Source organism: Mastigoproctus giganteus, chromosome 6 (assembly GCF_048544385.1).
Source record: "Mastigoproctus giganteus isolate SK-2022 chromosome 6, ASM4854438v1, whole genome shotgun sequence".
Taxonomy (NCBI): domain Eukaryota; kingdom Metazoa; phylum Arthropoda; class Arachnida; order Uropygi; family Thelyphonidae; genus Mastigoproctus; species Mastigoproctus giganteus.
In genome coordinates, this window is record NC_143580.1 from 232,180,600 (window position 1) to 232,195,773 (window position 15,174).

The 15,174-nt window shown below is 35.1% G+C and overlaps 1 protein-coding gene across 1 annotated transcript in view; it reads left to right on the forward strand.

Annotated features, from left to right (window-relative positions):
• Stip1 (Stress-induced phosphoprotein 1) overlaps positions 1-15,174 on the forward strand; it is a 156,717-nt gene that overhangs the window by 139,826 nt on the left and 1,717 nt on the right. Inside the window, exons 11-12 of the mRNA XM_090376776.1 lie at positions 6,617-6,720; positions 11,781-11,944. Of these exons, the coding sequence (XP_090232902.1) occupies positions 6,617-6,720; positions 11,781-11,944 (268 nt within the window). The remainder of the gene's footprint in view (positions 1-6,616; positions 6,721-11,780; positions 11,945-15,174) is intronic.

Genomic DNA, 15,174 nt, shown 5'->3' on the forward strand with positions numbered 1-15,174 from the left:
TGTGATTCCATTTTTTATGTTGTGTTTCAAATATACGTCTACTGAATCTTGAGGTTTTGATTGTTATGTGCTTATTGTATGTCAGAGTGGAATTAAAAGGTCCCATTAGTTCTGGCTCTGTTCTTTTGCACAGAGTAGTTTGTGAATAGTCAGGGAAGTTTATTTTGTTATTTACTTCAATAAAAAGAAAAATACCAGGTAACTAAAGCACACAAAGCACTGTATCCAAGTATTTAAGGACATGTTCTGCTGTTCCCCTAAATTTCAAGTCAGAAAAAGAAAGCTGATTTGCATTTTATGGTAATATTATAATATTAGCATTAGCATTAGCTGCATAAGCCAAAAAAAAAAAAAAAAATGTATACAGGTAGTTCTCGACTTTGAGTTAATTTGTTCCTAGCACGCACTCATAAAGCGGGAAATTATTTCCCATAAACATAAGGTTAAAAATTGGGGTTACTTTCTCAACAATGAAATTAGTTAGCTAATTAGTTTCTGTTTAAACAATGATTGATTTATCGAAAGAAATGAAAACGTAGCCTGTAAAATCAAGCAAATTATAATAATAGAGAAATTATTTACAACTTACAAATGTTAAAGAATGTTTATTCTTCATCATCATCGACTAAATGTTGATCACTCATTATTGGCTCAGCACTCGTTGGTTTGTTACAAAAGGAGTCGTCTTCTTCAGAAATGTTTCAAGAGGCGTTTGTTTCCAAGATAATCTTCTCTTTTAATTATAAATTTCAGGATTGCATGCATAAGCATTTTTTAATGGCACACGCAAATTGAAACTAACACGATTCGTGTGGAGTAACAAGTTTATGAAGCTTGAAAAAAAAATAAAGAATGAAGAGAAGATTCTGAAAATTTGTTTGTTTTTTATACTATTGAAGATTTCAGTAAAGGGGAAACACATTTCACCATAATAACAAAAAACCACATAATTCCAGCTATCGGTATTTTCTCAAATGCAAGAAGATCGAGTTTACTACCTGTTTATAATTGCTTGCAGTAACAGAAAAGCCCAATAAACCTGAAAGTGCAAATTGTTTTTATTGTTTTATGGTCGTGACCTCCAGAAATGTTCTTTAGAAAAATATCACAAAGCCGTTCAAAATTGGTTCTTACAATGGAACATATGATAGCGATAAAAGTGTGGTGCATTTTGATTATTTGAATTGGTAACTAATACAATTTACAAACCACGCTCGCAACCTTTTATATGGCCTTAAGGTCACGCTCGTGACCTTAAAAATGACATTTTAGAGAGATAAATAGCTTAGTTATACAGCAAAAATTTCAACTTCTGAGATCTTGAAATGAATTGCCAAAAAACAATGTGTTATTGGGTTCACATTATGATATTTTAAGGATGCGATGGTGTCTCTGGAACTGATTAATATCGTAAAGTGGGGTACACTATGTTGTATAGCTAAGCATGTGGTTTGGAATGCGGTAATTATGAACGTTTAACATTCATTTTTTGCAATTAATGTTCATATTTTCGATTTTGTTGATTTAATGCTTGTGGGGGGGGGGAACTCGTAAAGCGAGAACTGCCTGTATACATATGTTTTGTTTTGTTTTTTCCCTCTCTCTAACCATATAGACCATTGATTTTTATTTTATTATTATTATTATTGGGTTGCTGGTTTTTTTTTTTTTTTTTGTCAAGAGTGAAAATGGTTAAAATGTTATAAAAGCATATCTCATTTAGAGATAGTACTCCACTTAAATTCAGTTCAGAATAAGTAGTGCCACTGAGTTCTTGGTTGGGACAAGTCCTATATCTGCTCTATCCCAATGGCACTTATTTATATAGGAGAATCTCATTAATAAAATTCAGTTTGTATAAAGTACATGAAGGACTGAAGGACCAGCTTTGCTGCATAATTTATTTATTATGAAATTCACTTAATATATATATTACAGAAATCCCATTTTTATTCCATAAGAAATAAATTGTTGTTTTGTATGGTTAATACAAAGTATAGCCCTAATTAATTAGTTTTTTTTAATTTATTATCGAAATAGTTTTGTGTTTGAAGACATGAATATTAACCATATTCCCGTCCGCTGGGGTACGTACCAGCCCCAACTGGGTTCAGTAAGTTAATTCTATAATTTTTACTCTAATTACAGAGCTGAAACTTGCTATAGTTGGAGCCAGAACTGTTTTCTTGAATTTTCCCACTTAAATTTTCAAAACCTTCTATTGAATTTCACGCAAATGACAAAAATGTGACATCAAGTATGCAATTTTTTAGGCCTTTTCAATTAATTTTTTTACCCCCGCCCTAACCAGCCTAGAGCTTATGAAACCCGACACTTGATTCGTTTCTTGGTGTAAAGCGCGCGAATTTCTTTTTACGGAGAGGAGCTGTTCTGATAAACAACTCCGCGTGAATACGAGCGAAGCGTGGGAGGTATATATCACGTCACCAGTTGAGACGGTAAGGGAGAAGTGTAAATAAACAAAAGACGAACAGGAGCTACTGTTTTTGACATAAGAGGCAATAAAGCCATACAGTACCAATAACAGTTTATGGAAGGTGAACAGATCGTATTTCCTTTCTTCAACGTGTATTGCTCCTACGAACCGAAGATCAAGGAAATTCATCTGTTGGAAACGGGAAAAACTGGTGTAAAACTGATAACACTGCAATGCGCATTTCATAAAAAAAAAAAAAAAAATTTGCTTTATTGTAATTGTTTTTAGTAAACAATATCAGAACAGCAGTTTCCTGGGTTTGATCTTCTAACCAAATTTCGAGAAAATATTTCTATTTATAGCTGCGTTATAAACTTCTAAACTTCGAAACTGGTGCATCAAAAGAAAGAAAAAAAAAATCATCCGCTATGAATTTCTTTCTTTCTTGAAATGTGTATTGTTCACATAACTGCAATATTTGTAACTCAAAAAGTATCGTTAGAAGATATTTGCTTGTTACGCTTTGATGTCATTGCAAAGGGAGAAATTCTGTTTTAGTTCAGAAGCCGAATAAATTCACTATCCACGGTCATAAAGTTGTTCTGAGCTGCAATAAACAGATAAACTCCGCTGACAAATAGACTTACTCCCCAACACTTTTACTGTTTTACTGTGGTTTTTGGCAGATGAGTCAGTGCGGTTTCTTGTATTCTCTCTCTCCCTCCCTCCCTCCCTCTCTCTATATTTCGGGATCTCTGACCATCACGGAATATAAACAGAAAATTTGTTTGTCGGAATGCTGCCCATCAATTATCAACTTTTTTACCGACCTTCTAATGTATGTTGTGTTCAAATAATCCACTTTGCGAAATTCAAAAGTGCTACATCAATTAGGAGCAAAAACGGTTTGCCCCAACATAATGAATTACTTTATAGGTATAATAATGATTTTACTGACTGGAAGAAAGTGTCTACAATAAAAGGCGAAAACACGCGGTCACTCAAAGGATAAGCAATACAGCGATGTTTGAAATTTATAATGCAGTTCACTAGCTAATATTTCCAGAGGAATTATTCTGGATTTTTTATCAAATGAGCGCCAGACCAAAATCGGACTAATTAGTAATTCCGCATCCTAGGATGAACTGACTAATTAGAATTCCAGCATCTGTGATGAAATGTCGTGCACGATATTGTTCGCTACAACAATAACGTAAAGCAACAAAGCAAAACATTGTAACAGAGCAATAATGTCAAATATTGTTAGAAAGTAAAAATGCTAAATACTGTTCCCTAAAACAATAGTACAGCAAAGTGTTTTTCTTCTTTTTCGTTTCTACTGTGGCTTTCAGTTGAATTTTCTTGATTTTGTGTCAGTACACAGAATATGTATTGTAATTTCTTCGATATGTATTGAAGAAATTTACAATATGTAAATTATAACAATATGTATTGAAATACATATTGAAGAAAGGAAATACGATAGTAAAATACACATTGGAAATAAAAAAATATTCCTGCGTTCAAACAATTTGGGAAAATTGTTTGAACACAAGGAATATTTTTTTTGTAATTGTATTTTGTAAAATCAAATGTGATTGTATTCAAACAATTTGGGAAAATTGTTTGAATACAATTACATTTGGGAAAATTACAACAAAAAGACTGATTTTACCCGAAGACATCAGATCAGTCCAAAGTAACTGTGTAGTCATTTGTATTCAAGTGATGTTTGAAATGTATAATCCAGCTTCCAATATATTTATGGCTAGTATATCCAATTGACGAAAAGGGTTCTGTATTGTGATGTTGTATTTGGGCATTCTGGCTACCTGGAAGCAGCGATCACCTGGACGACTGCCTCCAGGTACTTGTCCCTAGCAGGAGGGCAAGATCTCCCCTACTAACTGCACGCCCTCCTCCCTGGGGAACTACTAGTAGTAGTAGTGGCATGTGATGCAAGAAAGCAAGTGTATCAGCTTATGCAGCATCAGCCAAAAAAAAAAAGTTTCCCAGGGAGGAAAGAAAAACTTGTATAAGATGAAGAGAGGGAAGGAGAAAAGAGGAGAAGCACTATCCCGGGCCAGGGAAGCCCCAATCCAGGATGGATTGCTAGAACAACACAAGAAAAAAAAAAATAATAATAATAATATAATAAAATAAAATAAATAATAATAAATAAAATAAATGAAAGTTAGCACTCTGGACCTTTGACAATCTCTTGGCCTTCTCCCCACCAAAAGGGTATTTTTTATTTCTCTCTCTCCAGGGTCGGACTAGAAAGGGTGGACTCCCTCCCCTAAGGAATTTTTTTTCCCTCAAGTGAAAGAAGGGAATTGGAAATTTCATGAAAATGAACCCTGTTTTTCTTCATTCGGTGAACGGCTACTCTGTCAGCGCAAGAGAAGTGAAATTACATTTGCAGCTCAGAATGGAATTCAAACATTGAAACACATGACATTTTATGGTGAATTTTTCGGGCGTTGTGTGATAATGAAAATTCAATTTTTCTCTGGAAATTTTTTGATGATATCAAATGCATATCAAGGAAATATTGATGTATTCAATAACAATTACTTACAATTTCCCAATCCCTCACTACGAGTAATGGATTGTTCTCACAATCTGTTACTAGCTGCGCATTTTTTTTTTTTTTTTTCGTTTGTACACCAGGTGAGATGCATGTGAAGTTCCTTCGATATTAGTTTTCGAAGTTTATAACGCAGCTATGAATAGAAATATTTTCTTGAAATTTCGTAAGAAGATCAAATATACATCCATGAAACTGCTGTTCCGATTTAGTCCTCTAGAAACAATTACAATAAAGCGAACTTTTTTTTTATGAAATGCGCATTGTAGTGATCAGTTTTTTTTCTTTCCGTTTCCAGTATAGCTTCCAGTAGATGAATTTCCTTGATTTTTTTTAGTAGATAATACATATTGAAGAAAGGAAATGCAATATTTTAGTTTTTCAAAACCAATTCGTTGCAATTCTTTCGTACAACAATTACGAAAAGCAATAAAGCTACTGTTGTGAGAGAGCCATGCAAATTAGTGTTCGCAAGTAATGATGCTCAACTGTTTGTTTTCCACGAAAGTTGTTTACAGTTTCATTTTCTCCTTGGATCACCTTGGTAACGCTAATGACATAAGCTTGACCAGTCAATTATCTCTCTGCGTGCGTTGATTCGTTTTAGCCAGAGGCGCCGAGCTGACGCGCGAATTTTTGAACTAATGCTGTAACGCGTTTTATTTTCAAAGCTTGGATCTTGTTTTGCCGACATCAAAATTTAGTAAATTGAAATGTGATCGTACATTTTTGCTGTTTTAGAGTGAATTAATAGTTTTTGCTGAGTGATAAAGGTAGGAAATCAAAGAATATAGTTCTGTTTATGTATATTGAGAGTTTCGATTTTGTAAATTGAGTAGAAATTATGAAAATTATTAGTTTTCTTCGGGGGGAGCAACTTTTGAGTTAGGGTTAAAAATTAGACAAAAACAGGGCGGACTTAGACCGGGTTAAGAAAGAGTTACTATTCTGTTATGCTACAAAGAAGATGCAGTACAGAATTGCATTCACATGTCGGATGTCATATGGAAAAGTGACACAACTCAAAAAATGAGATTGAAAAGATATTTTGAAATGAACAATGTACCAAAAACAAACAAAAAATCTTATTTTTTAATTTAAAAAAAATACAATAATTCTCTTATTAATCAAAATAAGGTTTAAGATTTGAATGCAAAAATGTAAAACGTTTCCTAGCTTTTAGCGATATGGTTTGTTTTACTCAGCTCCAGGACATCTGTGGTTTTTTTTTTTTTTTTTTTTTGTTGAAATGGTTCAATGCTAAAAGCAAATACTTTTGGGCTAAGCTGGAAATGAGAACTGCAGCACACAAAAAAGGCAGATAAAACTGTATACCAAGCCTTGCTGGAAGTAGCAAAAAGTTCAGTGTGCCAGTATTGAGCAATTGTTAATTTCATATACCTTTACTTTTACAGCACTTGTGTATTGCCATGTGTGTCATGGCATAAGTAATATCATTGTGGAGGGAAAATAAGGCCAGCCTTGACACTACCTCTTAAATATAGGGTTTTATTGTATTTTTATTTATGTTAGAATACAAAAGTTTGTATTACATGTTTCTGATTATGGTTGTTTTTTCCTCATGATAGTAAGAGGTTATATCAGAAAAGGTATGGCTCTAATGGCATTAAAAGAAAATGCTAAAGCTTGTGCTGCCTTCCAAAAAGCCATGGACATAGACCCTCAAAATGCAGTAAGTGATCATTTATATTGCTAATTTCATTGTGGTTAATCATTCATTCTTGCTAACATGTTATTTTTATATATTCTGGTGCATAAATGTACTTTTTAAAATTATCTCTAAAGCCATCAAAACTTGATATAGATGTTAAATTAATATAGGCATAACTGGAATATTATGTATCATACATTCCAGCTTGTAAGTCAACATTTTCAACTACTGAAAAATTATTTGAAATTAAGGTTGGCTCTTTCATCCACTCAACCTTTTGAGTGCGAACAAAAACCCCTTCTGTAATAAACTTGTGAAATTGTCCACTTCTTCTAGCAAATATGCTTTTGTATTGAGGTATTATTTCAGAGAAAACAATTTCCTGTACAGTGCTAAACAGGCAACAAGGAATAGCTTAGTTAGATAATCAAAGACTCCCATGTACACACATAACATCAATAACAATGATGTCACATTGTCATCAGTGCCAGAAGATTTTGGTTTTAATGACTTTCTCCAGTAAAGCATGTACAGTACTTTCATGTACTGTATGCTTACTATTTCCTTCACAGTTTACTGTGCAGTATAAGAAATCATCAATGTAAACTTCTAAAAGATGAACAGAAATAGCCAAAATTAAAATGTAGACAGTAGTTCTTAATGCAAGGTTTACTGTAATACTTCACTTTGTGATATGCAAAAGATGACTTAAAAAAAGACAGTCAACTTATGGTGAATATAAATAAATAAATAAATAAATAAATCTTTATTGTGAAGTAGATTTACAGCACAATATCCCATCACGGCGACGAGCACCAGGGGTTCACATATAGATAACATAAGTACAAATTCAAATGGCTACAAAATATAGCGAACACATACAAAAGGCTACAAAATACAGATTACAAATGCAAAAAGAAATACAAATACATCATAAAAACAAGGAGCTGAACACAAATAAAGAAAAACAAATACAACTTGGCAGTGATTCAGGTTTCAAGAGCTTTGATAAACTTGTGTCTGTCCTTCTTTTTACTTATTATGGTGTCGATGTCGGCGTCCACACGGTTGAGGGCAGCGAGCATCTGCTTGGGCAGAAATCTTTCGGTGAGTACAAGCCTGTTGTGGTGAGCCACAAGTGCTGGTACCGACCTTAGGCTTGGCTGTGGAATCCTCCAAGAGCAAGCATTCCAAATATTTGGAGATGATATTTGGCCTGAGATGAGTTTGGCTGTGAAGACCAGCCTCTTTTCAACGATCAGGAACTTCAACCTCGGGATGTCGAGTGCTTGTGCCATCATGGTAGTTGTGGTAGCGGGAGGTAGCCGAAGCTTGTTATTCGCCCATTTCAGTAGCCAGTATTCAGCAGTGTACACCCGCTTAAGGTTTGTATGTGCAGCAGAGGCCCATATTTCTGCACCATAGAGAATGGCAGGGTAGACGGTGGAGGTGATGAACCTTTTAACAGTGGCAGGATGTCGGACGTGTAGCAGCTGCTGCTTTGAGATCCACCGTAGACGAGAAAATCTGGTACTGAGTTTGTCGATCTGACGGACAAAGGACATCTTTTGGTCGAACAGAACGCCAAGGTCTGTGTGCGAGGGTACGTTTGGTATTCGTACCCCTGCGAGTGAAACGTTGAGTACTGTCGGCATGGATTTAAGGGAGAATATAACCTGAGCAGACTTCAGAGGGTTGATTTTTAGATTGAAGTTTGCCAGGTACAATTCTAGATCCTTAAGTTGGGAATTGATCCTGTTGCTAAGCTGGGCGGGGTCGTCGCCAGGGTTAATTGGAGTCAGCAGTTTGAAGTCATCGGCATAGCATAGGAGACCATTCGTTGAGGCAATAATGGGCACGATGATGGCTGTGAACAGGACACCAGACAGGACACCCCCTTGCGGTACTCCAGCAGTAATGTCGCAGGATAGGGTATGTTGCTGCCGATGGAGAATAAGTATTCTGTGACTGAGAAGTGATTCCAAAAAGCACAGCATATCACCTCGAATGTGAAAATTCTCCTTAAGTAGGAGAAGCAAGGCCGGAATCGACACGGCATCAAAGGCTGCGCTTATGTCGAGGTATGTGGTTGCTAGCTCAGCTCTTTGTTCGAATGCTGAGAGAATGCGTTCTGTGGTGGCTGCCAAGTTAGTGATTGATGATTTTCCTGCGATAGCATAATGGATTTCAGGTGGTTTCGTCTGGATTAAACATGAATTTTCAAAGCAAGAAATAGAAGTAAACTTATATGCCAGAATATGTGATATATATTATTGCATATATTGTTGGTGTGTTATAGTTTAGTAGAATGTATATTGAAAATTTCATAGCACAATTATTTATTTTTCTTGGTGTAATTGTATAATTATATTTTAGTCTTAAAAAATCAGTTTTCTTTCTTGTATGCTATTTATTCAGTTGCTAATTACAAGATCAGTTCATCTTACATTGTATTTATAAAGAATTGTGTCCTAATGTGGTTTAAAATTCATAATATAGATGGAATCTATATTATGAATTTATTGGCCAAATCAAAAGTACGCATAAGAAAGACTTATAATTCAACTGTGCAAACCATACATGTGGATTATATACTGGAAATGCAGTGGAATTATTTACAGTGCTGGAAATTTTGACTAGCGTAGTCCTAATCATCATTATGTCATTCATTGACTGTATTAAACTTAAGACCTTTCTAGAATCCTTTTATCACTGAACCAAACTCAACACTATGAATTAATATCAACAAGTGCAAAGTGGTATTCTGTACTAGTCTTTACAGCAATTTTCTCTCACATTGTGTGGAAATGAAATAAAATTAATAGACTTTAAGCTCTTACGCATATAATGTAACTTTAAATGGCATTGTTTTAAGTTAATATGTATGTGCCAACTGAAGATAACCAGAACAAAGGAATAAATGGCACAGTTGGTCTATTTTAAAAGTCCTGATTGTGTATTGTTGCATTTTGGTGGGGGGGGCACGTGTCTTTGGCTATGTGGGTCCATGTGTCATGTGAATCTGATTGATTAACTCCATTGAAAAGTGCTAACAACCTTTCCCAATCACCAGAGGAGGAATGCTGCCAACAGTAATGGTTATAATTACTGCCATTCTAGCCAATTTTTGTGGATTCCATATGACTGTAGTGGCATTTGGAATCTAGAAGAAAATCATCAGTAACAGTGATAGTTGGGTAGAAATATCCCCTCTTTTCCACTTGGATAGGAACTTCCCCTCCTGCAGGAAACCGTTATTCAAGTTGCTTTGCAGAAAAGATAACTACTCAGATTCCTCTGTGTTACATGAAAACCCTCCAAAAACTGATGCCTACCCTTCAAAACTCAGAGTAGATCTGCAATTGTACCACTTTGTCAGATATTTCTACCACCTGACTCGATCTTTTAAAAAGTGGTAGTACAATTGCAGACTTCCTTGGAATTTTTGGCATGTTAAAAAGAAGATTCAGAATTTTTTTGGCAAGATTTGTGACCATGGACAAAGCAGCATGTCAAACTGTAACAGAAGTATACTTTGCTAACCTGTTACATCAGTTGTAAGATGCTGCCAGGTCTAAAAGAAAAGGAATGGCCACATAAGGTGAGCAGGAGCACTATCTTGCTTCTCCAAGAGAGTGCCTCTGCTCACACGAGCATTTGCAATGACTAAAATGAATTGGTGTGAGTGCAAGTCATTGCTGTACCCACTTTATTTACCCGAACTGAGCAAATCAGATTTCTTTTTGTTTTCCAACTTAAATTCCACTTTGCTGCATAGAAATTTAAAACAAATGAAGAGGTTATATCACTGGGAACTCCCCCGTCCCTCCAGGGGTAGGATAATTGCATTGCAGGGACAACTGTGTGTAGCTTTGCAGAGAATATGTTGAAAAGTAATACACACTCAAGTGCAAGTCCACTGCTTGATATGGAGCTGTGAACTTTTCAGTACCTCCCATGTACATATTAAATAAAATTTAACAACACTTTGCTTTCTGGGATAAAAAAAAAAATAATGGTAAAAATAATAATATATAAGGCATATGGACCAAGTCACAATGAGAAATCCCCAAATCATTAGATCTCCTTTTCTCTGGTGTTGACTCATTGCTCCACAGCCTGATTTTTCGTTCATCCATAGTCCTATTTTGATATGCTTTGATTAACTCCACACTGACAACACTTGCACATGTTTTTGTTATTAAAGGTTTATGGTCTACTCAACGGGCCGTTCCATGAAAATTCATGGCATGCAGCTCTTTGTTTGCCTGTGGCTCTTCACCACTCCAGACTTGGATTCTGTAGGGTTTAGTGATGACATTAGGCAACTAGCCTCATCAAGGCACATTGGCTTCTGTCACTCATTTCTTACTTACCCAGTTGAACAAGCAAAAGTACCCCCGTACTTTTGCTTGTTTAGCACCTTACCAGTTGTGAAATTGTAAATGTTTAATTCCTGAGAAATAGTACAAAAGGACATTTTCTGCAGATGACATTCGACTATCATTGCCTTCTGAAACTCTTAACTCCTTTCATGTGCTCATAGTTTGGTGTATTTGTTTTAAATGAATTCCAGGATAACTGCTGATCACCTATACAGACCAAACCATTGGCATATTTCATAGTCACAGATTCTAAGTCTTGTCAAGGAATCAAGTCTCATCATAGACTGATGAAATTTCTAAAGGCCTCTATGTAGGCTGTAGTAATACAATCTCAGACAGAAAGAGTATGGTTCCTTTGAGTTTTTCAGCCCACACAGTGGTGCAATATGGCTTAAGTTGCTGATTTGTTTAAAAAGCAATAACAACCGCAAGCTTTGAAATTTTCGAAAATGCTGTCTAATTCTATGTGCATGAAAATATTTTCTTTTCTGTATATTTTGTTTATAAAGTTATTTAATCTGGTAACAATATTTTGATTGTAAATGTATGTAGATTTGATACTTCTGTTACAAGTATGTTTTAAAAAATACATAAAACTCTCCCAGGACTTTACCCATGCCTTTATCTTAAATTTGGAAATTGGAAAGTTTCCCATTAATGGAGTAATTCATTATCTTCTTTTTATTGTGTTTCCAGGAGGCCCTGGATTACTATCGACGCTGTATGTTGGCATCTTCTTCCAATCCTGAAGAAGTTAGAAGACGTGCCATGGAAGATCCTGAGGTTCAGACCATTCTTGCTGATCCTGCAATGAGGCTAATCCTCGAACAGATGCAAAATGATCCACAAGCCGTGAAAGAGTAAGATTTTGTCATTATACATAAACATATATTTTATAGAAATGTTTATTTTACCATTATGATTAATGTATAAATTTAAATTGTGTTATGTGGGTGTTAAATATATGGATTGCTTCTACTGAATAATAAGACCATTTGTTGTCTTATATGCTTGGAGAGTGATATGAAGCAGTAGACACAATATGGTGTTCATAGTTGATGGTTTCATCCAAGATAGTGCAATAAGCAGTTAAGATATGAACAGAACAGATCACAGTGATGCCTAGGATCTATAAGGATAGGTTTCAGATACTGTGTGAAGTGGAAACATTGGCTATAGTTACCATGCTTGAACGACAAAACATCCAAATGTACCCAGTGTGTTTAATATGCAATTTATTTGTGCAGAAGGTGAACATCTATTACTTTGTTTTAATAATTACATGCATATTGGCTACAATGGCTATATCATGCCAAACTTAAGGTTTCTCTTTTGGCTCGTATATTTAATTTTATTGTATAAATTTATTTTAAGAAAAGAGAATTGAAACTTTTGCTGTAGTATATTATGCTTTTCATTCTGTATAGTGGCCTGTACAGGACATACTGTAACATGCAATGGTCTTCCCAATGATATATGAAATTCACATATGACCATAAAGGCAGAGTAGTCAGCACCTTAACACTATGTTGCTCCACTACAGTGTAGAACCTCATTATAGCTGTTGATATCCAAAGTGTTGCAGCACCCAGCCTACAGCCCTTACCATCACTATCTTTGTTCCCTTGAAGAGAGAAAGAACATTACTTTTATTCAAATGATGAGATTAGGACCATCCAACATTAGTTTCACTAGTAGCCAACAAAGGGGTTTGACATTAATCCCATTGTGAAACACAGTGGGACTAATGTCAAATGCTGCAAGTACAGTGGATTCCGGTTATTTGGGCCACCGATTAATCGGCGCAGCCGTTTATTTGGGACAAATCTTAAAAAACAAACCCAATCGAGAAAATAGCCAGGGTTTACTTCGCTTAATTGGGACAGCATGCCGTTTAATTGGGGCAGGAGACCGCAGCACTGGAGATTACCCTACGATTGTATCCAACCGTACCAAGTGGTTCGGTCGGATTTCTGGAGGTCACAACCATAAAACAGTAAAAACAATTAGCAGTCACCTGTTTATTGGGCTTTTCTGTTAGTACAATCTATCATAAACGGATAGTAAACTCTTATTGAATTTGTGATAATATCGACAGCTGGAATTCTGTGGGTTATTATGGTGAAATGTGTTCACACTTCCATGTCAATCATATAAAAAAATTAATTTTCATATAAATTAATTAATTCTCTTCATTCCTATTTTTAAAGCTTTGTAACTCGTTACTCTGTTCTCACTTGCACGTATTGTTACTTGCAATTTGTGTGTGCTGTGTTCTTTGTTATTGATTGCTTATCTTTTTAGTGTTTTAAATTTTAACCCCTGCCCACAAATGTCATTGAACAGAAATGTCAACTAGTTTAATTAGTATGTACATATTACAGTACGTATTAATTATTCCAATTATCACGTATATTCTTCCGAATTTCACGTATCATTTAATTTTTTAATTGGTAAGGTAATAAAGGGTAAATTTGTGCTTAATATATCTTTACTTTTATAGCCTGTGGATAATATTCCTCCTGTTTTCACTAATTAGAATCGCTGTTTAATAGAATTAAAATTCAATTCACAAACGTGATCACAATGACCGGCGCTTACTACACATTGTATAGTGAAGGGTACTTTACTATGGTGAGTTTGGCGTAATGCGATTTGATTGTACAGTGAAGTAATTGTAAAGGGGGGGGGTACATTGTATTTTTAACTATTTACGTGAAACTTCGGATAATTGGGGCAGCCGCTTAATCGGGCCAAAATGCACTAGTCCCGATGTGTCCCAAATAACCGGAATCAACTGTACTTGCCTTTAACGAGGTGTATCTCCAATCTGCTTTATTCTGTAAGGCTTATTTCATTTGAATGATTTAATTTGAGAATGCATCACCTTGGAAATCTTAAACTATTGATTCCCAAAGTGGTTATTTTGCTAGACTTTGTTCACATGTGGATAAATTCAGTTTACACCTCATCTCTATAGTGTCAGTTGAACAAGAAGTAGCAGTAGTCTGGGTATCATCCAACTATCCATAGAATGTATCCTGAGAATTTATCAAAACTACAAATTTTAAAACACTTTTAAAGTTCTGTGTGTTTATTTTCGTGGTTTATGGAATAAATTTGTAGAAGTGTACAGTTGATTTGTAACTGTTGCATATTTCATTTTGCATATGATATTTTTGCAAATCATTTTGAAGGAGGTGAAAGATGAAAAGAGACAGGTGTGTGAGCATAGGGAAAATTTGTACATAACTCCTCTGTATGTAACAGAAGTCTTTTGACCAAAAGAGTGATTCCATACATCACTGCACTTTTTTTTTCTGATGGTAACAATACTAGTTTCACAGAAAATTCTCACTACCTCCTTGCACTGGTTGATCTCTGGCATGTCTCTAGTCCAAGTTGTTATGGCTGCAAGGTGTATCCTGTGGAGTTGTTCCTGGATTCCATGTGTCATAATGATTTTATAGTAAAAATAGCTCTGGATGAAAAAGTAGATATTGTTATAATAAATAATAGGGTGCGATTGTCACTTGGTTATTGTTGTTCAATGTTGGTAAAATACATTATATAACAATATCTGGAAAGAATTTTATAATGCTTCATATGCGGAATTTCCATAAAAAGTCATGATACATTTAGCATGCTTTGCACATGTAAATCCAGCATGCAAAGTCTTATAGGGCATGCTGGATTTGCAATAATATAATTAGTATAATTGTATTTGAAGTAAATGGGATTTATTTTAAGCTTGTTTCATCATCAGGAAAATGACCCCCACCCATTCCTCCCAGTATTATAGTAGATATACAGTCAGTCCTCGTATAACACGTGTTTACATTACACGAATTCGATCATACACGATTTATAAATAGGGGAACGATATCTTATATAACACGAGCCGAATTCGCTTATGCACGATTCGCCTTTGTGTTTACAAGAAATGGTAGTCGAGCGCAGAATCACCCCAACCGAACGCAACACGATAGGAATGAAAAGAAGATTCTGAAAATGTATTTATGTTTTTTATATCAGTGAAGGGGAAACACATTTCACCATAATAAGGTAAAAACCCACACAATTCCGACTA